At 35.8% G+C, this 24,020-nt stretch overlaps 1 protein-coding gene across 17 annotated transcripts in view; it reads left to right on the forward strand.

Annotated features, from left to right (window-relative positions):
* Positions 1 to 24,020, forward strand: part of TCF12 (transcription factor 12) — a 396,860-nt gene that overhangs the window by 357,939 nt on the left and 14,901 nt on the right. For 8 of the 17 annotated variants that reach the window (XM_040492789.1, XM_040492790.1, XM_040492788.1 and 5 more), the window contains 5 exons: positions 6,100 to 6,173; positions 7,182 to 7,253; positions 8,007 to 8,213; positions 19,273 to 19,387; positions 20,807 to 20,987. In XM_040492789.1, coding sequence (XP_040348723.1) covers positions 6,100 to 6,173; positions 7,182 to 7,253; positions 8,007 to 8,213; positions 19,273 to 19,387; positions 20,807 to 20,987 — 649 coding nt within the window. The remainder of the gene's footprint in view (positions 1 to 6,099; positions 6,174 to 7,181; positions 7,254 to 8,006; positions 8,214 to 19,272; positions 19,388 to 20,806; positions 20,988 to 24,020) is intronic. The other 9 variants (XM_040492797.1, XM_040492796.1, XM_040492804.1 and 6 more) reach the window with 3 other exon arrangements.

Below are 24,020 nucleotides of genomic sequence, written 5' to 3' on the forward strand. Positions count from 1 at the left end.
GTTGTTGTTGTTGTTGTTGTTGTTGTTGTTGTTGTTGTTGTTGTTGTTAAACCTATTTGCATTGTGTAGGGTTTCTGAAAAATCTGGGCTCTGGTATATCAGGGCCTTGGCTATCACCTGTGCTTTGTGTATTAGCTTTGTGACTCTGCTAAGAAGCATTCCAGTGTGGAGATGATGAACTGCTGGCAGCTGCTTTCAGCTCTTAGTGGGTTCTGCCACTTTCTCAGACACCATGGCTTCAGCTGTCTAGTAAAAGTTGAACAGCTGTTCCCTACATAGACAGGACTATGAAAGACCCATTGACTTAGAGTTGTTATTTAACAGAGAGCTGAAATTACAGGAAGAATGATGTAACTTTAACCCTACTCACCCTCCTGGTGCAGTTTTACTCAAATTATCAGTGTCATTTTTGCCACAGCCTGTTTTCCTTTTTCATCAGAGATGAGAATATTGGTCCTTACTATATGTTCCCACCTCCTCTCTTCCTCTGCCCAGTGAGATAGCTATAAACATGCCCTTTGGTTTTTTTTTTTTTTTTTATTAATACTGGGTGGGAAGTCAGGCAGCAGAGGAGTTCAGTATTTATGAGGGGGCATCACTAAAATGGAAAATCAGAGACTTTGACATTTTTCAAAAAAAAAAGGTCCAGAGTAAAACCTTACATTTCCTTCTCCATCTTTATTTGGTGTTTATTGGGTGATATCCTTTTTTCCCCTTTAATTCAGCTGATTAATGAAAATCTATGATCTACTGAAGTGTGTAATGAAGATATTAATAGGCTTCTTTTTCAATTCAGCAGTCATAATCGAAGAAAAATATTTTCTTTCATTTAATGCTTATTATGTTCCTACTGAAACAGCACATCAAAGACTGATTTTATGCAAGTGCATTTCTCTCCCATCTCCTGTATCTAGTATCTCCTTCCTGTCACCACACACATAACACACACACTCCAAATTGGCAGAAATATAAAGAGAGAAGGAAAAAGGAAAGCACAACGTGATAAATTATTCATAGTAGAAGGAAGAATGAAAAAGAGGGAGCAAACTAGAGCTTCTACACAATATGTGGAATTTATTTTGTACCTTGAATGGCAGTGGCCTGTTAACTAGAGTAAAAAATCCACCCACTGTGTGCTCTCTACACTTGTCCTGTTCTGTATACCTGAGCATCAGTCAGACTGGCATAGGCCTTGTGAGGATGGATACACAGGTGAAGAGCCACATAGGCAGCTTCTAAGGTAATCACCATTCTTGTTTAAATTCCACTCATTTTCCTTAGGAACTTTTTCAGGCCAAGAACGTATATTTCTACCTAGAGCATGCTTGTGAGGAACTTCTGAGGTAGTGCTGTTATATCAGTTGGGATGCGTTATAAAGGCTGAAAGGAAGAGAAACTCTTGTCTTGGCTGGCTTAAATAATAAGGGGATGCTTATCTTCATGACAGGAAGCCATAGCAGGGCAAATTTCTTGGCCCCAGTATGGCCAAGCTCCTGCTCTACTACTTTTGCAGTTCTTCCTCAGGCTGCTGGCAAGTTCAGCAGTTCAAGGTACCATATGTGGACATAACAGTGTTCACTAGAAGAAAAGAGACCATCTTTTCTTTGTATTTTAAGAATCTTTTTCAGAAGGCTCTTCAACAGATTTGCCTTCATGAGTCTTCAGCCAGCACTGGGCACTAACACACTGGTCATAACAGAAATGGGACCACCATGTGTATCTTAGACATCAGGATTTACCCTGAGAACTCTAAAGTTACTCTTTTCTGGTTCATGCCAGGAAATGATAGATAGCCCACCCCCTTTTGAACAAAATCAGGGCTCTGGCAGCAAGGTAGAAGAGAAGAATGGCTATGTCTATCACAATCGTCATTTAGCAAAGGACACAAGTATTTAAGAGAATGTGTTTACTGGGGGAACTTGGAGAGCAGACAGACAAAACCATGTTTTTCCTTTCTTCACCTCCTTCTGGAATATAAATAAATAAGCGTTTAATAATTTCAGTTCTCAGTAGCAATCTTCAAAACATTTACAATAGAAATGGAGGAAGAGAAAGAAGAAAGGATTCCTTAGTTTTGGCTAATCAGTTATTTATTTACTTTAATCATCTGTCAGTGTGTCTGGTGTTTGATAATCATCTGACTTCAGCGGGTTTTCAGTTTAGCTGAGAAAATAAAAGGTAAACACATGGGGTGCTGGGGTGGTTCAGTTGGTTAAGCATCTGACTCTTGATAATCAGCTCAGGTCGTGATCTCACAATTGTGAGATCAAGCCCTGTGTTGGGCTCTGGGCTGGCAGCACAAAGCCTGCTTGGGATTCACTCTCTGCCTGTCTCTCTCTCCCTCTCTTTCCCTTCTTCCTTCTCTCTCTCCCCCTCCCCCTCTTGCTCTCTCTTTCTCTCAGTAAACAAATAAACATTTTTTTTTAAAAAGATAAATACATGAAAATACAACCATCAGAATTCACTCTAAGCTGTAGAACGGTCACGATAAACTTCATGAAGAGAGCAGGACTTTAAGAGGAGGAGAAAGAGTTTTCCTGGGTCTAAAGGGAAGAGTATAACAAAGATCCAGATGCAAAAAAAAAGCACATGACTTCTTCATCCAGAGTCATGGGGATGACTGATTATGAACTCTTCACGTATGGAAGTGTGAAGCACTAAAATGGAAAGGTTGGCTGGAGCCAGATTGTGGAAAGCAAAGCACTGAGTACTACATTGATTATCCAGCCTTTTCCAAGTATGAGGGATCTCATGAAAGTTTCAGTTTAAGGTGAGATTACAAAGGGAAACAACTAACAAAATAAGAAAATGCATGATAAGTGGTCCTAAGAATTTCTTTCAGCCGTATAAAATGTTGGTATCTAGTCTCTAAATTAATTAACCAGTTAATTCTAAAGTTCCACTTAGTGAGCAGATCAGAAACACTGGGTGAATTTTGGATTTAGTGATCAAAGAAAGCCTTTCCACATTTTCTAGCCAAAAACTCACTTCTCCTAATTACCTAGCTAGCTTGTTTTCTAGAAACGGTCATTATAATTATATTTTAATAGCTGGTAGGTTTATTACAATCCTTCTTGAATAAGAACTAGCTTTTTAGGGTGATCACTAAAAAGCCCAGGCAATTACAGAAATTGGTAACTGCATAAACAGTTGAAACCTTATGCTCATTAATAGAAGGAAGAATAAGCCCCAAGCCTCTTGATACGTCTACACCAAATACGAGGTGACAGGGAAGGAAGGTGGGAGATACCCTGTTATCTATTCTCTACAATATTTGTGTAATGTTACAAGCTAGAGATAGAGATGCCAACATCAGCAATAGGATTGATTTCTACTGAACTAATAACTCTATCTAACTATCCAGTCATCTTCTTTATGACTAATAGCTTAATGTTTTAAACTACTAACTGGGGTTCAAGGAGCTCTGTCCATGAGATATAACTTGGCATGTCTATAAAGTTCAAACAGATATCCCTAATTTAAGCACATTAGTATTCTGTTTTAACCAAGTATGTCACACTGGGGCAGCCCAGTCTATAATAAAAACAAAACCGGTTTGAGTATATGTGTATTTTTCCAGTTTAATGGATTACATTTTGGATATAGACCTTAGAATGGTTTCTTCATATCACTATCAATAAAATAATGAATATAGGTGATTTCTTACCTGAGTAACTCAGTGCACATATCTCATTCCTCAACCCTAAACTAGTTGGAGAACCACAAAAATCGCATGTTTTGCCAAGCAGATGCATGTTAACAATTCTGAGGTGTTTAAACATAAAACTTGTATTAATATCTGATGTAGATTAAATAATTTGATGATTAGAGTCCTGTTACAGGCTGATCACCCAAAGAGGAATGGGAGGGTTGGAGGAAAATGTTGGAAAATAAAATATTGTAAACATTAAAAGAAATTACATTAAAAGTAATTTAGGGTCTTTTTCAAAATGGATTAGGATTAACCTTTTATCCACATAAAATTCATAATTCTGCATCAGTGCTTGGAAAGCACTAATGTACTGAAATCAGTGGAAAGGTGTTGGCTGGTTATTTATATGAGTTCTTCATATAGTCAGTTACTGGGTTTCTCTGGTTACTAAAATCTACTTGTTAATTTTAAGTTCGCAAGCTTCTGTTTCAATGCTCAATTTTAGATTGTCCATAATTCATGTAGTTGAATTATGACTGTGTTTGTATGTCCAGCAGGAAACCTTTAATGGTTCTCAGAATAATTTGTAATTTGCCTACAAGTAAAAAAAAATTGTTTGCTGATGAAGTACATAATATATATTTTTTTCTCACAGTTTTACTATTTAAAATTTTCCTATGTAATCACAACAGTATGCATATAATTGTGAAATTTAATCAGGTTAAAACTTTATCCAACTTTTCAACTTGTAAAATATATTTGATTGATGGGAATACAATTACTAATTTATTCAACTGAAGTGAACTATAATAGTTAAGATTTACCATACATTTTCATTGTTTCCTAAATTTGGCAAATAATCTGCAACAACATGCTTGGTACAAAGAACATAGGTTAAAACTTCATTTAGCAGTAAATCAGACAAATTAAGTAAACCTGCAAGTTCTCCAACTTCATATTTCTCCTATAACTCAGGTTGTCACTGAAGCATTTATTAATAACTATAATATTAATAACTATAATGGTTCTCATTATTTTCTGTAAATAAATTATTTCCAACTGCACAGGCTGTATTGTCTTAAACACATGAATGAATTAATCCTTTTGTCTTTTTTTTATTGTTTTCTTCCTTTTTATTTTTTTCTACTCTGAACTTGTATGTTTTTTTGCTGTGTGTTAGTGCTACTTTTCTAAAGTTGAAGAATAAATGACATTAAAAATTTTCATGGTGATATTTTCCAAATTAAATAATGTGTTTTTGTGTAAATTATGTTGGGAAAATGTTTAACAGATAATCCTAAATGCATTTGCAGTCGTTTGAAATTGGTGCATTTGTGCGTAACTTAATGGCAGAAGTTAATAGGACACTTTAGAAAGTAATTTGGCTTTATGAATTGAGTACCATAAATATATTTATACCTTTTAATTCAGAAATGCTATTTATCCTCAAGACATGTTCCCAAAAAAGAAAATAACAATGTTTACCATTCACAATATAGTAATATTTAGGTACTATTCGTAATAGCCAACTGAAAGAAACCTCCAACAGTGAGGTAATAATGGTGATTATATAAATTATGATCTAGAAAATCAAGTGAATATTAACATAGTCATTTAATAACAAAAGCTATGGAAAGTCATGGAGAAGGAACAGAATTTTAAATTACGTATGTTTTAAGTACATTTTCTCAAGATAATCTGCTTGTGGACAAAATCTGAAGAACATTCAAACATAAAAGTAGTTTTTGGTTTTTGAAGTATAATGAACAAAGGATGTTACATTCATTTCAGGTGTACAGCATAGTGATTTGACAGCTCTATACATTGTGCTAAGCTCACCACAAGTGTAGCTACCATCTGTCACTATACTGCACTATTACAATATCATTGATTATATACCCTATACTGTGCCTTTCATCCCCATGACTTACTCATTCTGTAACTGGAAGCTTGTATCTCCTCTCCTCCTTCCTGCCCCTCTGGCAACTACCAGTTCTCTGTATTTATGGTCCTGTTTCTGGCTTTTTTTGTTGTTGCAAAATAACAAGTAGTTAATAATAACTAATACAAATTTTTGCAAAGTAGTTACTTTGTAAAGTACTGTGCAGTTTTTTCTTTTATTCCCAACTCCCTACACAGTTGTATTAGTAATGAAAAAGACTTTAAGATTTTTAAGTAATCTCTACACCCAACATGGGGCTCAGACTCACAACCCTGGGATCAAGAATCGCATGCTCCACTGACTGAGCCAGCCAAGTGCCCTGAGAAAGATTTTTTTTAATGTGTTGGGCTTGTAAGTAGCCAATACTATGCTGAAGGCTGAACAAAAATGTTTGCATAAGTTTATGTACAGCTATAGAATGGCTTTACCCTTTCTTTCAGAACATTGTCAAGATCAGTGAGTTAACCAAGGTGTGTGTGTATGCTTTTGTATTTTGTTTTAACAGGTACCAGTCAGTGGCCCAGACCTGGAGGGCAAGCTCCTTCATCCCCCAGCTATGAAAACTCGCTCCACTCCCTGGTAAGAGCCTCTTAAAAATATACGGGTCACTTTTATCTGATAGTGCAGAGTGCATTTTTAGTAAATCCTGAGTAACAATGAAAAAACAGTAGGATAGCATTACACACGAATTCTTTGCTAACAAATGGCCTGATTTAGTTTAACAATATAAGACACATTGGGTGTGCCTTTTGCCATCTGTTCTTTGGGACATCAGGCTTCTTTCTGATCTCAGGACAGCTGGTAGTAAAATAGTGTTATGGGATTTTTGCTTTTTTGATAAATCTAGAGTTTAACTTTTCTATACTTTTATGTGTATATAGAAGAAGGAACAAACACAAAAGTAAAGAGATCAAATAAAAGCAAGAAAACTAGCCGAGCAATGCAGCATGGTCACATTTTATTCTTTCTCATGTGACTATTCTGTATATAGTTAATAACAGTTTGACTAAAATTTTTAAATGTAGCATCAATTATTTTTGTCATGAAAAGTGTTATTTCCCATGTTTTCATTTTTAAAAATATATGTGTTAATTGTATAAGCAAAACTGTTACTTAATAAACAAATAAGGAGGTAGAATAAAAGAGCCTGTCTAGGTATTGAATGCGAAGAATTTGTGGTAGAATGTTAGCTACTGTTGTTTTTCAATACCTACCACAGAATTACATAGTATTATACAAACAAAATAGAATAACTTGATGGAATGCTAAGTCATGCTGTCACTTAGTAATTTCATGTTGCAAATAGAAGAGTTCTTTTTCTGTGACTAACAGAACAGTTGAAGGGAAAGTCTTCTTCTTTCATATTTTGCAAGCAAATATAAACAATGTGTGCTATTTAGATGCTAACCTTATAACTTCGCTGTTAAATCCCAGCCTTCTCATACCTTAATACAAGTAGATCTCGCAGGTCTCTGCGTTAACTTTACTAACATGTTATGCTGACATGCGACATCAGCTATTTCCTCATCTCTTTTGGAGTTAATCTTAACCTGTGCTTTGCCTCCTGTTCTGTCTTGACTTTGCCAGAAAAATCGAGTTGAGCAGCAACTTCACGAGCATTTGCAAGATGCAATGTCCTTCTTAAAGGATGTCTGTGAGGTACTATTTCTTTTAGATGGTGCCTTTTTTGTGTTTCAGTTAATTATACTTCCTATTATCCATTTAAAATCTTCAAGTCTGTACAGACTCCAAAGTCTTTTAAAATCAAACAATGACCAGTTTCGTTTTTGTACAGTATGTAAGAATAGACTTTTGTTTTTCATGTTGTTGAGAATGATTCTTTTTAAAAGAGCTCTACTGGCATGTGCTTTTGATTTTTTAAATTCTAATATGTTTGTGTATGGGGCATGTGTGTATCCACAGACAATCTCATTTCCTCAGTTTTGTGAAAGAGCATATTTGGATGTGTTCACCATTTCAGATAGGTATGCTTTATTCACTTAAAACAAAATTACAACTTAAACTTGATGGATTTGAGGTCCTTTCCCAAAATTGCCCTCATTTCAAAGATCAGTATTAAAGTCCAGGTTATCTTTTTTATCAGCTATAATTATCAGACACAGTAGAGTAGCCTTCGTGTTTTGTAGGAAGCTAAAAGAAATAGCCTCATGGTAGACTGGTAAATTGGTTTTATAAAGCAGTGATTTGTTTCTGAAGCTTTGTTAATTTTGCATAGTCGTCAAATATCTTTTCTTTGATTCTTGATTGTAGTGTAGGTAGTTGCTTTTGAAGCTACTTGATAGTGCATTTTACTTTGCTGTCTTCTCTATATCCCAAAGTAGGAAACATAGCAGTTTAATGAATTTAACAGATACCAGCAGTAACCTCCATGTCTTTTTTCAATCCCTACAGCAATCTCGAATGGAGGATCGTTTAGACAGACTGGATGATGCTATCCATGTGCTGCGGAACCATGCCGTTGGACCGTCCACCAGTTTGCCTGCTGGTCACAATGATATACACAGTTTATTGGGACCATCCCATAATGCACCAATTGGAAGCCTCAATTCAAACTATGGTGGATCAAGCCTTGTTACAAGCAGTCGATCTGCTTCAATGGTAAAATAGTGCTCATCTTTTTTGTAATAATGGTTAAAGCCTAGTGTCCTAAATGTTTTTCATGAAATCTTTGGAGGAGAGGATTCTTCTTTTTCAAACAGACTTACTCTGTCTTGGTCCGGGTCATTCGTTGCACATTGGCCCTTAAAGTCCTGCTACGATTGTGTGCAAAAAGCTAAAATCTTCTGCAAGATCATTTTAGCTTAAACTTAGATTTTTTTTTCCCCAGATGTGTGGCAGACCAGTTTTTGCCTTGAAACAGTATGTAGGAAGTCTAAAGAGCAAAAACTATAAAGCAAGACTGAATTTCAAGGGTTCTGGTCTAGAAAAGTTGTTGATTATAATTTGGAACCAGCCCTCAAAACCAGAAGGAATGTGAAATTATTTGTACCAGACCAAATTGAAGCTTTATTCCCAAATAAAGAAAAAGTGGGGTAGTTTTAAGAATAGCTGTAATTTGAGTGACAATGAAAGGAAACAATGTTCAATTAATTCCTGAAGAGAATAAAATAATTCAATCCCTGTTTTTAAAAACATAGTAATACTTTAGAGAGAAAAAAGTAAAATTTTCCAGCACATCAAAAATTCTGTGTTGAATGTCTTACATTATTTTTTATCCAAATTGTCTTTTAAAGGAATGAAGTTCTTTTTGAACCTGCAATTTAACTGATGCCATGTGTTTGAGTGTTTATAGCATTGTTTTTAGGATTTATTACATGCTGTGAAATATTCTCCTGTGAAACCACTTTCTAGCTATAAGCCATGTGATCAAGGGTAAAATTCACCTATCATCAAAATAATTAGGTGCCCCAAATGCTGAAGGCTTGTGTTCTATAAAATAGGATTGGTTCCAGATTTTCACATTCACTTGTCAGACAACCATTTATATTCATTTTGGAGCAGCTGAAGTAAACATCAAACACAGCTTTCTAGTTTCCTGAGTACAATGTTCTTAGCAACATAGGTGACATTAGATGCTTATATATCTTAATGACCAGTTTTGGGTGGTGGTTGTTTATTTATTTTTTTAATGTCAGAAAATTTGAAATTCAGGCTCCTTCTAAAATAGTTTTTGATGCTGTTGGTAAGCTAATAAAATGTGAAAACATTGAAAATTACAAAAATCATAGACATATAAGGGAGTATTAGCCCTGTTAGTAATAATAATTAAAATAATATTGTGTATAGGGTAGCATTTGTTGCCCACATAAATGTAGAATGTCAAATTAATAATTATTGTTTTTGTTGAAATAACTTTTTTTAGAAGAATGACTTAAAAATCAATATATTTGAATCCAAAGTTTGTCTCATTTGCACCATTTGTAGTTATTCCTCCCTCATAATCATTTTTTAATTCTTCACTATTAATAGCTCACTGCCCCTAGTCCACTTTATCTGCTATAGATAAATCTCTGGTATATCTCTGGCTCCCACCAATTAAATATAGGGTTTGTAAAAAATGGAACTTCTGTATTTGGGAAGTTATTTTTACCAACTTTGGATATGAGTTAGAAAACAGATTTTTCAAAATCCAGTCTTAAAAAGCCATGTAGAAATCTAGTGCATTTTAAAAGGACTTGTGGAGGGAAAAATTGTTAAATTAGATATTGCGCTGAAGCTTTTAATTAATAAGTAGCTCCCATTATATCCCCTAGGAATATGCTGCCTACTTCACAGCATCAAAAAAAAAAAAAAAAAAAAAAAGGTTGCCAAAGAAATTTTTTACAAAGAAAAAAAAAAAAGACTAGTCTAGAAAAAAGTCTTATCACTGTGACGTGAGTCTGACTTAGTCTGAGTAGCAGCCTCAGCACTGCAGCAACTAAGGCCATGCTGCCACTCAGCGTGACTACCCACATCCTCTCTTCAGTTCTTACTCCACCTTAGAGGACCCATAGCTGGTGAACAGCTGCCACATGTCATCTGCTGTGTCTGCCCCGTCCAGACAGTCACCTAGTGGAGGTGGATCTACAGATGTTTCTGACAGGCTTACCCTCAAAATATAAAGTTATTAACTGACAAAAAAGTCTGAGACTGTCAGTTGAGTCACTATTCATCTCCTATCCTTCTGAGATGAACAGTTTAGCTATACATCCTCAGTTCTCAACTTCAGCAAAAACATCAAAGGGTAGAATGAAATGAAGTTCACAGTCAGCAGTGACTCTCCCAGCCAAGCCTTAGGCATACAGTTGAGGAATATTCTTATTCTGGCTCTTGTCCATGTCTGAAGACATCAGGAGTGGCAGGAGCACCTTGCTTACATGCCCAGTACCCACCTATGTGAAATCAACTCTTTTCATATTATTGGATAGTATGTGATTTGGGGAGACATATTATTTTAACTATTGCCAGCCATTTTCAAGAATTAATCTCCTGCTTTTATTATTCCCTCTTGCCCCTGTGAATTCTAATTGATCCTAAGAAATAACACAATTTTACATTCTAAGATCACTTTTCCTTTTTTGTCTTGTTTAACTTGGTGGTAGTTTATGTATTATCCTCTACATTAACATAAATTAGTATTTGTTCTATAGGCTTCCACAAATGGAGGCTACTTGGCCAAAATTATGACGTAACCACAGAAACACCAGTTTATCGGCAATTTTATATCACCTTGTAGAATTTGTGAGGTCAACTTCTCTCTAAAATATGTAGTTTTCATTATTCCATTTATTTTCTGCAGGGAGTAGAATTATTTTAATAAACAAATATCAATTCAGGAATTCCATAGAACGTTCAAATAAAATTTTTGTTGTAATGGATTTTTGTTCTCATGGGCATGTACTGTAGGTCACTATCCTAATTGCAGGGGTTTTATATATATATATATATATATATATATACACACACATATACATATATATATGTATATGTATATATATGTATATTTTTACACATATATATTATTTTTTAAGCTTATTTTATTTATTTTGAGACAGGGTGAGAGCACACACACATGCAGACACACAAGCAGGGAAGGGGCAGAGGGAGAGGGAGAGAGAGAATCCCAAGCAGGCTGCACACCCAGTGCAGAGCCTGACACAGGGCTCTATCTCACAACTGCAAGATCATGACCTGGGCCCAAACCAAGAGTCAGACCACCAACCTAATTGCAGATTTTAATTATGATATTGCTTTCTCTGCTCCATTTAGAAGAGGGATCAGCATACTTTTTCTGTAAAGGGCCAGATAGTAAAATTTACTTAACTCTAACATTCTAACATGAAAGCAGCCATAGACATTATGAAAACAAATGGGTGTGGCTGTGTTCCAATAAAACTTCATTTGCAAAAAGAGAGCTCCTTAATATTTAAGAAACCAGGACCAGATTTAGCCGACAGGCCGTACCTTGCCAGGTTTTTGAATTGGAACATAAATTAGCTTCCTAGTGCAGGTAACAAGGGTTGGCAAGTTTTTTTCTTTTTCCTGGAGCCTATAGATGTTTCCTATTTTTTTAATGATTAGTTTGGGAGTGCTGTTGAAGTAGCTGGAATATTTGAGGTAAGCCAGAATACACTTAGAGTGGAAGAATAAAAGTTGATATCAATATAGATGTGATACAGACAGCCCAGCTCTCAGCCTACAATGCTATCAAGATTATTTGTGGTGTAAAACCTACATAGACAGGTTAATCAAGATAGTGTCTCTTGGTCAGGGAAATAATTTTGTTGCTGATAAACTTCCTTTACAATGTGAATGTTTTCAGTTATAAGAAAATTATGTCATTAAAAGTCATTTGTAGCTGATAACTGTTGATTTGTGGGACAACCATCTTCTTATAGATGAAATAATTCTCTGGTATTTTTTAGTTATTCCAGAAAAGGATTTTTATATTTCACACCAAGGACATAAGACTACCAAATGCCAAAAACATATGTCAATAGGAGCCAATATCAAAAGACTTAATTTTGACTGTTACTGTTTTTTATTATTATTTTTGTTTATTTTGAGACACAACGTGAGTGGGGTAGGGGCAGAGAGAAAGGGAGAGAGAGACATTCCCAAGCAGGGACACAGGGCTCTATCTCAGAGTCCATGAGAACATGACCTGAGCTGACCAAGAGTCGGACACTTAACCGACTGAGCCACCCAGGCACCCTGATTTTTGTTACTTTTAACCAAGCAGATTTGACCAGCACCAAAGAATAGAATTCAGTGAGGTTTAGGGGGTACCTGGCAGGCTCAGTCAGTAGAGCATGCAGCTCTTGATCTCAGGGTTGTAAGTTCAAGCCCCACATTGGGTATAGAGATTACTGAAAAATAAAACCTTAGAATTAAATGAGGTTTCAACCACAGAAGGCATTTAACATGATTTTAGCTGTCTAATACACAGAAAAATTTAATTTCTTGAAAGATTACTATGCCAGAAAAAGAAACTAAGAAGTGAATAATTCTTACTTTTTTATAAGTAATTATAGCCACATAGTTTTTTTATATTTGCTTATTTTTGTTTTTGTTTGTTTTTATTTTGTTTTGACAGAGAGAATACACATAAGTAAGCATGAGCCGGGGAGGGGAAAAGGAGAGGGAGAAAGAGAATCTTAAGCAGGCTCCACACCTAGCAGGGAGTTGATCCAGGGCTCAATCTCACAGCCCTGAAGTCATGACCTGAGCTGAAATCAAGAGTCTGACGCTTAACCAACTTAGCCTCCCAGGCACTCCTGCTCTTATTTTTGAGTGGGGTTAACATTTTCACTTAATTTCATACTCCCTTTCAATATTTTTGATGATTTCTCCATGTTTATGGAATCCAGATAGAAAACTTAAGACTTTTTGTCATACACTCTTATTAGGATGCGATTGATATATTGTTTAAATTTTAAAGCACAAAATCAGGATTTTTGGAACTATTAAAATGTCAGCATTGGACTTTAGTTTTGCTCCCATGTATTTAGTTTAAGCACAAACTTTTGGAATAAACTGCTGATAGGAAAATATACTGGTAATAAGTGGAAAACTGAAAAGGACTAGAATTGTTAATTTCATTTGGGCATTACAAAAAGGTCTCAACAGTATAAAGTTATTGTACATCACACCTATTTATGGCTGTAGTATCTAGACTACTGAGGCCCAGTGAGATAATTCCATGATACTTTTATCCTTAACAGAAGGTACTCAGTTATTCCTCCAACAGTGATTTCAACTTCAAGCTAAGTTACATTAGAAGCTTTTATATTAATGGAAGCTTGATGGAAATCTTGAAAAGTTCCTTATTTATGATATAAAATTTTATCCATGAGGCTTTTTTTTTTATTGCTTTAAGTACTGAGGAAACGGAATCCAACCATTTCCGTTAGTTTTTTTTTTTTTTTTTTAATTGCTTGGGGTTTTTGTAGTTTAAGCTGTGGTTGGAGATTTGTGGTGTTCTTGTATAATAGCAGAATAATGTTAAATTGTAGGATTTAAAGTGTTTTATATAATTTAAAAATATGAATTATGTCTGTGTTCTAGATCCTAAAGCAGTTAGAGAAACTATATTTTTCTTAGTTGAGAGATGTAAGATTAAGTTATTAAAGGCCTAATAAGCAAATAAAGTAGTATTCAAAATTGTCACATATCAGATTTGGAATCCTTTTAACCTTACATTTAGACAGTATTTAATTTTATTAGTATAGGTTTATATACCGTAGAAATTGTGTACCTATGTTTAAACTGAATTGAAAGAGTTTATTTTTAACTGTATTTTATTTTTCTAACCATTTTTGTCCTGAATGGGCAATTTAATTTTTTTTTATTAAAACTACATTATAGTGCTTTTGAAGAGATTTGATAAAAGTTTAAAAACCATACAGGTTATATATATTTATGGAAATATCATTAAAAAGGAACCATAACAAATTAAATTCTATCAAGTTTCTAGCTTAAAACCCCTCTTCAGGTAAAACAAAATACATACAGAACATAAAGATCCTTTAATCAGTCCATAGATTAATACTGATTAATCTAAATCATTAGTATTCAGTGAATAGTATAAATGGAACAAATTGTTAGAATAGAATTCAGAATCAGAGAGGAATTCATACTGAGTACTTTTCAATCTGCTCCTTAATTCACAAGACCTCTTATTCATCAACTAATTAGATTTAGCATTTTTCCATTGTGGGTGCTTAAAGCTTTTGGCCAAATTAAATGAAAACAGGTCCCTTGTTGGGTGTTCCCACAAAAGTAAGGCCATACACAGATTGTGAAGATTCAGAATGCAGGATGATGTCATTTAATGAGTTGGGCCTTTTATTCTGAAATAGAGCTCTTCATAATGATTGAAATTTAGAGCATGGCAGGCCTAGGGGTTTGCCTTCCCCTGCTACTCCCCTAGTAGCAGCAGCCTGTCAGCTGTATGCTAACGAGAAGAACAATTAAACATAGGGTCCTATCTGGCTGGCCCAGTCTCTGAGCTCAGACAAAGGACTGTTTATACACCTGTTGTGTCTGTGGACAGAGCCATTTGAATGGGTAGCTGCAGATTAAAGGGAAGACATGGGAGCCAGTGTGTGAGCAAGGGTTAAATAGAACTTTAAGAACTGTGAAAGTCAAATTCTCCAGAAAATATATGAGGGCCATTGCAAGGGGAATCAAGTTACTAAATAAATAAATAGATAGATAAATAAATAAATAAATAAATAGATAGATAGATAGATAAATAAAGTTCCTGCTGACTTCATTAACATGAAAAACTCCAGACTTAAGGTTTTTTGCTAATCTGAGGCCATTTTTTAAAGATTAATTTTTTTTTTCTTTTGGAAGCCATTGATGAAAATTGGTGTAAAAAAGGTACTTAGTTTATAGCATTCCAGAGAGACGAAAATATTTGCTGTCATTTATATCCCAAAACAAATTGAGCAACCAACTGATTTTCCTTCAGGCAAAGCACAAATACCTAGAATTTACTTAGATAATGATCTTTTGTCTGCCAAGCCTTTTATCAGTGAGATTCAGAAAATCAGAGAATTAACTTTTACTAATGTAATAAAAAGAAATAAAAATTCAGAAGATGCATCATCACTTATCACTCCAGTGAAAATTCAGTTTGTGGAGCACGTAGCTGGCTCAGTCAGTTAAGCGTCCAACTCTTGGTATCAGCTGTGGTCATGATCTGACGGTCGTGAGATCAAGCCTTGCATCAGGCTTCATGCTGAGTGTGGAGTGTGCTTGGGATTCTTTCTCTCCTCTCTCTGCCCCTACTCTGCTCACTTTTGGTCACTCTCGCTCTTGCTCTCTCTCTCTCTCAAAATAAATAAACATTTAAAAAAAGAGTTCAGTTTGTGGCTGTTCAGTGCTATTGGCTTACAGAGCTATAAAATGAGTTGTACACATACAATATAGAGTAAATATACATATTTTTGAAAGTTTAAGTTTTAAAAGACTATTTTTAATTTAAATTTTAGTTAACATACAGTGCAATATTGGTTTCAGGAATAGAATTCAGTGATTCATCACTTACATACAACACCCAGTGCTCATCACTACAAATGCCCTCCTTAGTAACCATCTAGCCCATCTCCCACCTACCTCCCTCTTCATCAATCCTCAGTTTGTTTGCTGTTATTAAGTCTTTTGTGGTTTATTTCCCTCTCTTCTCTTCCCGCCCCCCACCTCCCCATATATTCATCTGTTTTGTTTCTTAAATTCCACAGATGAGTGAAATTCTATGTTATTTGTCTTTCTCTGATTGACTTATTTCACTTAGCTTAATACATTTTAACTCCATCCACTTTGTCGCAAATGGCAAGATGTCATTCTTTTTGATGGCTGAGTAATATTCCACTGTGTGTATATACCACATCTTCTTTATCCATTCATCAGTTGATGGACATCTGGTCACTCTCCATAGTTTGGCAGCTATAAACTATAAACATTAGGGTGCATGTACCCCTTCGATTCTGTATTTTTGCATCCTTTGGGTAAATACCTAATAATACAATTGCTGGTCCGTAAGGTAGTTCTATTTTTATTTTCTTGAGGAACTTTCATACAGTTCTACAGAATGGCTGTACCAGTTTGCATTCCTACCAACAGTTCCAGAGTGTTCCTGTTTCTCTGCATCCTTGCCAGCACCTGTTGTTTCTTGTGTTGTTAATTTTAGCCATTCTGACAGGTGTGAGGTAGTATCTCATCAGGTTTTGATTTGTATTTTGCTAATGATGAGTGATATTGAGCATCTTCTCCTGTATCTGTTAGCTATCTGGATGTTTTCTTTAGAAAAGTGTCTATTCATGTCTTCTGCCCATTTCTTACCTGGGTTGTTTGGTTTTTTGGTGTTGAGTTTGAGAAGTTCTTTATAGATTTTGGATATTAACTAACAGTCTATTTTCTGTTAAATTACTTGGTATGATAGCTCAAAATACTAGGGAAGAACAAAATTCAGCACATATTACCAAGGATCACAGGAAGTTTTAGTTCACATTATAAATACAAACACAGAATTCTTAGCTTTTACTGTATCCTGTGGGATTTCTTCAGCCAGTCAAAATTGTCATGGTAATATCTATCTATAGAATAGGCCTAGGCTTTTAGAGTCTCAAAGAATTTGCAGCTATATAGCTGTATATTGTATTTATACTATATTTATTTTTATAAATGGGATTTTTGAACTGACCTTCTCCTTAGGTCATTGAGTAGTTCATAGCAAGCAAAGAAAGCCAACTAATCTTCAGCAATGACTAATCCTCAAATAAATTTAGAAGTAGATAGGGAATACACTAGGTGTATTTTTTTTTTTTTAACTACATCAAAGAATAAGGGTGGAAAACAGACATTTCTTTAAAAGTGCAGTAGAAAGCGTGCCTGGGTGACTCCATTGGTTAAGCATCTGACTTCAGCTCAGGTCATGATCTCACGGTTCATGGGTTCAAGTCCCGTATCAGGCTCCTCACTGATTTGCGGAGTCTGCTTGGGATTCTCTCTCTCTCTCTCCCTGTCTCTCTGCTCCTCCATCACTCACACTTTCTCTCTCAAATAAAATAAGTCAACTTAAAATAGAAAGTGTGGTAGAAGACCTGACATGTTATAATCAGGTCCAGTATCAAATGGCCTGTATTGCCTAAAACTTTGCTTTGGTTCCTTTTGTGTAGCTTACAGGAAACCAAAGGGTAAACTTGCATAGGGGTATTTATACCTCTTAAGGTAAAATCCATACAAAGTCATGAAAGATAAAAGCTATATTAATTACTGAAGAGAGATTCAAACAAAGCAGTTTACTGGGATTGAAGGATTTATTGAAAAACAGTGATTCTCATGTACAACTCCAGGCAATAAACCTCTTTAATTAAAGGCTTAATCTTGTAGATGACACATGTGCTACTGTTCTAACAAAAAGCTTCATTTTTTACCAGTTTTTCTAAAAATACTACTATAGCTTAAATACTTGATGGTATTTGCATGCCTTACCTTATGGAATTTGACTAAAACAATACAAATTATATGGCATTTTTGTTGCTTGGCAGTGCAGAACTTCTTTTTTTTTTTTTTTTAAGTGTATTTACTTATTTTAAGAGAGAGAGAGCACAAGCAGGGGAAGGGCAGTGAGAGGGAGAGAGAGTCCCAAGCAGGTTCCTTCCACACTGTCCACACAGTGCCTGACCCAGGGCTTGATCTCATGAACCGTGAGATCATGACTTCAGCCAAAATCAAGACTCAGACACTAGATGCTTAACTATAAGCTACCCAGGTGCCCCCAGAACTTCTGCTTTAAGTTAATTTCATTTTTTTAATGTATATTTATTTTGAGAGAGCAAAAGGGTGCACACGCTCAAGAGAGAGAGTGTCCCAATGTGTAGGGCTCATAAACCACGAGATCATGACCTGAACTCAAATGAAGAGTTGGATGCTTAACTGACTGAGCACCCGTAGACTGCTTTTTTAAGGTTTTTGAGGGAGTCAGAGGAAGAAAAAACAAGACACTATGTGTGTGTGTGTGTGTGTGTGTGTGTGTGTGTGTGTGTGTGTGAGAAAAAGAGTATGCCAGAGTATAAATAAATAATATTACTTGGAATATAGCAATATTTTGTTAAATGCAAATTCATACTTAGGTGGTATATGAAATACATGATCAGAATGATGTAGGTTTATTAATAGATACTATAATGTGTAGCATTTTATGACTTACAGAGTGCTTTGTCTGTCTAGTTCATTTGCTTCACACAACAACCTTCTGTAGGATACAACATTTGAAAGTTGGAATTTTATAATGTAAATATTTTGATTCAAAAGCAATCTATAGGGGCGCGTAGGTGGCTCAGTCGGTTAAGCATCTGACTTCAGCTCAGGTCGTGATCTCACAGTTCGTGAGTTTGACCCCATGTCAGGCTCTGTGCTGACAGCTCAGAGCCTGGAGCCTGCTTCGGATTCTGTGTCTCCCCCTCTGTCTGCCCCATCCCTGCTCATGCTCTCTGTCTCTCTGTCTCTCAGTAGTAAATAAATGTTAAAAAGAAAAAAAATTTTTTTAAAAAACAATCTATAGTAGTCTGTCAAGTCTTTTGAAATCCAAAAATCAGGGGCACCTGGGTGGCTCAGTCAGTTGAGTGTCTGACTTTGGCTCAGGTCATGATCTCATGGTTCATGGGTTCAAGCCTGCTTTGGATTCTGTGTCTTCCTCTCTCTCTGCCACTACCCCTCCTTGTCTGTCTGTCTGTCTGTCTCTCTCTCAAAAATAAAAATAAAACATTAAAAATTTAAAAAAGGTGGGGCGCCTGGGTGGCGCAGTCGGTTGGGCGTCCGACTTCAGCCAGGTCACGATCTCGCGGTCCATGAGTTCGAGCCCCGCGTCGGGCTCTGGGCTGATGGCTCAGAGCCTGGAGCCTGTTTCCGATTCTGTGTCTTCCTCTCTCTCTGCCCCTCCCCTGTTCATGCTCTGTCTCTCTCTGTCCCAAAAATAAATAAACGTTGAAAAAAAAATTTTTTTTTTTTAAATTAAAAAAAGGAAATCCAAACATGAGAAAACTAGCATCCCAAAAAAGTTGCTAAATTCAGGTAGATATTTTCTCTATTAAACCCATTAAAAGAATTTGAACAGTTATTGCCTCTGAACAGTCTTAACTTTTTTTTTTTTTTTTTTTTACTTTAGGTTGGAACTCATCGAGAAGACTCTGTCAGTCTCAATGGCAATCATTCAGTCCTGTCTAGTACAGTCACTGCTTCAAGCTCAGACTTGAACCACAAAACACAAGAAAATTACAGAGGTAACTGTATTGTTGGCTTTCAGCAGTAATGTATACAGAGATAAATAACACTTGGAACACTATCGTCTTTTTTTACAAGCAGATTGACATCTGTGAATCAAAAGTCATCTTAGGTGGGGGAATTCCAAACAGTAGTGCTACTGAATGCAGAGGATAGATATTTAGGGCTCCAATTGCCCCATTTGGCTGGGCCAATTGTAGATACTTCTTGATGGATGGAACCGCATGCAAACTGTTCAGTACTTACTGGTTGTCTTACATTCTTCTGCTTCTGTCATGTCTCTCTTTCTTTTTTTTTTTTTTTAATTTTTTTTTTTCTGAACGTTTTTTTTATTTATTTTTGGGACAGAGAGAGACAGAGCATGAACGAGGAGGGGCAGAGAGAGGGAGACACAGAATCGGAAACAGGCTCCAGGCTCTGAGCCATCAGCCCAGAGCCTGACGTGGGGCTCGAACTCACGGACTGCAAGATCGTGACCTGGCTGAAGTCGGACGCTTAACCGACTGCGCCACCCAGGCGCCCCTGTCATGTCTCTCTTTCTTATCACTTCCCCTCATGACTAAATCCTCAGGGTCCCAAAAAGCCGTGAGAAATTATTCCAAATACGTTGAGAGCTATAAATGATGGTAGCTATTATTTAGAATATTATAATTCAACTCGAGAAACAGACAATTCTGTTAGAAACAAACTGTCATAAATGTTAAGTACAAATATATAACTTATGTAAATAGATAATTTATATAAATATAAGTACAAATATATAACTAGTGTTAAGACTACCAAAATAAAGTTTTCCCAGGTATAATTAACCATGACACCCATTTTATTGTATTTAGCTGAAAAAAATGTTACAACTTACTTCCTTTATTTACCTTAGCATCTTAGAAGTCAGTTTCTAAACTGCATCAAGTTTCTCATCCTAGTTCATTTCTTAAATAGTGCCTTAAAGTAAGTGTCAGAATGACCATCAAGGTCAGACTTTTTCTTTTAAATATGCGCTTTAGGGGCGCCTGGGTGCCTCAGTCAGTTGGGCGTCTGACTTCGGCTCAGGTCATGATCTCGCAGTCCATGGGTTTGAGCCCCACGTGGGGCCCTGTGCTGACAGCTCAGAGCCCGGAGCCTTCTTCAGATTCTGCGTCTCCTCTCTCTGCCCCTCCCCTGACTGGCACTCTGTGTTTGTCTCTGTCTGTCTCAAAAGCAAATAAACATGAAAAAAAAATTTAAATACAGATGATTTAGAAATCATTTTCTCTAAGGTATGTGTATATGTTCTTTCCAACCTGAATAGTGTATTACCCTACATTTTCAGATTTCCATCAGAGTCCTGTAACAAGTAAGGGCATTCATCATCTAGAAAGCTTTCTACTATCTTAGTTCCAATTCTGGACATTTATTTTGTTTCTTTACCTCTTTGTTAGGTGGCTTGCAAAGTCAGTCTGGAACTGTTGTTCCAGCAGAAATCAAGACTGAAAACAAAGAGAAAGATGAAAACCTACATGAACCTCCTTCATCAGATGACATGAAATCAGATGATGAATCCTCCCAAAAAGATATCAAGGTTTCATCTAGAGGCAGAACAAGGTATTTGTTACCATCCAGGTATTACATTGCACTCACTTGCCATGGGTGAAAATACTTGGAAAATTGAAGGGTGCCATGCATTTATTAAGTGTCAGATATGTTCTAAATACTATATTGGGACTTTATATATGTTACCTCATTTAGTGCTCACAACATCCCTAAAAAGGGAGGCATATGATGCTGACTCCAAAATTATGTTTTCCATCATACCACAGTATTTTAGGGACTCCGTATAAAAAAGAATTACATCTCAGGGCACCTGTGTGGCTCAGTTGATTAAGTGTCTGATTCTAGGTTTTGGCTCAGATCATGATCTCATGGTTTGTGGGTTCAAGCGCCACCACAGGCTCTGTGCTAATGGTGTAGAGCCTGTTTGGGATTCTCTCTCTCTCTCTCTCTCTCTCTCAAAATAAATGAATAAACTAAAAAAAAAAAAAATAATAAAGAGAATTACATCTCTCTCTTCAATTAGAGGACAAAATAATTAAAACAAGTAAAATTATCCATTGTAGACATTTAGGTACATGACATCAATATTTGAATATATTATTTTAAGGCTGTGTATATAAGAAAACTCTATTGTATGATTTAAACTAGAGGGCAGCAAACAATGGCCTCTGGGCCAAATCTGGCTCACTGCCTATTTTTATAAATTTTACTGGATCACTGTCACATACCATTCATTTGCATATTATCTGTGACTGCTTTCCCAATGCAATGGCAGGTTTGGGTAGTTGCAGCAGGGCCAAATGCCCATGAGGCTGAAAATATTTACTTTCTGGTTTACAGAGGAAGTTTTGCCAACTCCTGGTTTAAACAATAATTTGAGAAGAGTATAGAAAGGTGGACTTACGTTGTTGGGGAAGGTTTTCTAGAAACTGGACTTGACGTTGCTTTATAGCATGGATATTGACACATAGTTCATTAGTTTCAAATGAATTCCAAATTCTTCCCTTAGGTTTTTCTTCTACTTCTACATTAAATTTAGATGGTATATTTTTTGGCATATCCTGTTTTTTAGTATCAATGATATGTATTTATCACATAAAGATATTTAAAACATTGTTCTTTGTATTAAATTAGGGTGCAAAGGAGATTGTGTTAAGTATGGTAGATAAAACTAAAAACATTAAATTGAAAATTAATTTAAAAATTAAACCTTAAGATTCTAATACTGTCATTTTAGTAAGCATTGCATTCAGTTGTATAGGGGCAAGAAGTAAAAATTGGGTCACGGAATCCAGAGACCACTCCTTTGAGACATCTTAATTATTTCATGGTTTTGTTATTCAAGTAGAATTTGAAAAGAAACAGTTTGCATCTTCTCATTTTATAGGTCAGAGTTTGGCAAACTTTCTGTGGAAAGGGTTGATGATAGCTATTTTAGGCTTTGTGGGCCTTTTGGTGTCTATCACAACTACTCAGCTCTGCCGTTATAATAAAAGCATCCAGACAGTACATAAACAAATGGGCATGACTCTTCCAATAAAATTTTATGTAAGAAAACAAGGAGCCAGATCATGGGCCATAGGTTACTAAACCTATTATAGATCATCAAAAATTGAGAAGGCAGTAAAACAGGTTACTAATAACAGCAACGCTTAGTAATTAATAATAATTAATAGGTTAGGCTTACCTGGGTTTGAATTATGGCTCCATCACATACCTGCCGCATGACCCTGGACAAGTTATTAAAGCTCTCTGAACTTTAGTTTCTTTTTCTCTGAAAAGAGACTTTCTATTGCTGGATTCTTATGGAAATAAACTGAAAAATGATGCATATAAAGCCCTTTACACACTCTGTTGCATGCAGTACATACTCAGTAAAGGTACTGTACTTACTGTTATCATGATAATTTTAGGTATGTGGTGTAGGCTTGCCTCCATGGAATACCAACCTAGGTCCTTGTCATTACACTGCCACTAATTAGCCGTATGATCCTGAGAAAATCTCTGATTTCTCTGGATCTAGCAGTAGTTCTCAGCCCCACTACATAGAATCCTGAAACTTTTTTTTTTTGTAAGTTTTTTGTTGTTGTTGTTGTTTGTTTATTTTGAGAGAGAGAGAGAGAGCACATGTGTGCGTGCACACAGGGGAGGGCCAGAGAGAGAGAGAGAGAGAGAAAATTCCAAGCAGGCTGTGTACTGCCAGCACAAGCCAGATGTGGGGGCTGGATCCCATGAACTTCAAGATCATGACCTGAGCAGAAATCAAGAGTCTGATGCTCAACTGACTGAACCACCCAAGGTGCCCCAGAATCCTAAAACATTTTAGAAATACAGGTTGCCTTGGCACCAACCTAAGCTCACTGTATCAACGTCTTCTGTAGTGGGACCTATGAAACCTTTATTTTTCAAGTGCCCCTGAAGATTGTGATGGTAACCACATTTGGAAACCTTTGGACTCGATGACCTGTAAAGGTTCCTTTGAAGTAAAAGAGCTAGGGATTCCCTATTATCAAAAGAATACTTTTACATTATTTTTGGCAATTAGCTTGTAAAAATCTATTGTGTATTTACCCTTTATTACAGTATTCAAGGTTATTAGAGAAGAGAAAACATCTATTCTTTGCACATTATTTCAAGGTTCTGAGAGACTCTGCTCAGTTGGTCATTTCTGATATAAAATAGAATTTTCTAAAAGTTATTCCAATGCATCCTCAATTTTTTTATCTGATTATTTAGTCCATTTTCACTACAGAAATTTGGAAAATACAGAACACAAAAATCGCAAGAAACGTTACTACCAAGATTTAACCACTGTTTACTTTTTAAGGAATATTTCTTTTTCCATAAACACAATTTAAATGGGAACTAAACTGAATATATGTTTTATAATGTCAACTTTTATTTCATATAACAGTGTATTTTTAACATTTTCATCTGTCCCTGAGTTTTCTCAAACATGGTTTTTTTTTCTTTGTTTTTGTTTTTAGCCAGGTTTATTGAAATTTAGTTCACATATAATAAAATACACCAATTTTAAGTGTACAGTTTTTGTCCTTTGACAAATTATATGGTCTTAATAACTACTACCATATTTTTTTTTAA

The sequence above is a fragment of the Herpailurus yagouaroundi genome, unplaced genomic scaffold (genome assembly GCF_014898765.1).
Source record: "Herpailurus yagouaroundi ecotype Mexico unplaced genomic scaffold, PumYag 184, whole genome shotgun sequence".
NCBI classification, from domain to species: domain Eukaryota; kingdom Metazoa; phylum Chordata; class Mammalia; order Carnivora; family Felidae; genus Herpailurus; species Herpailurus yagouaroundi.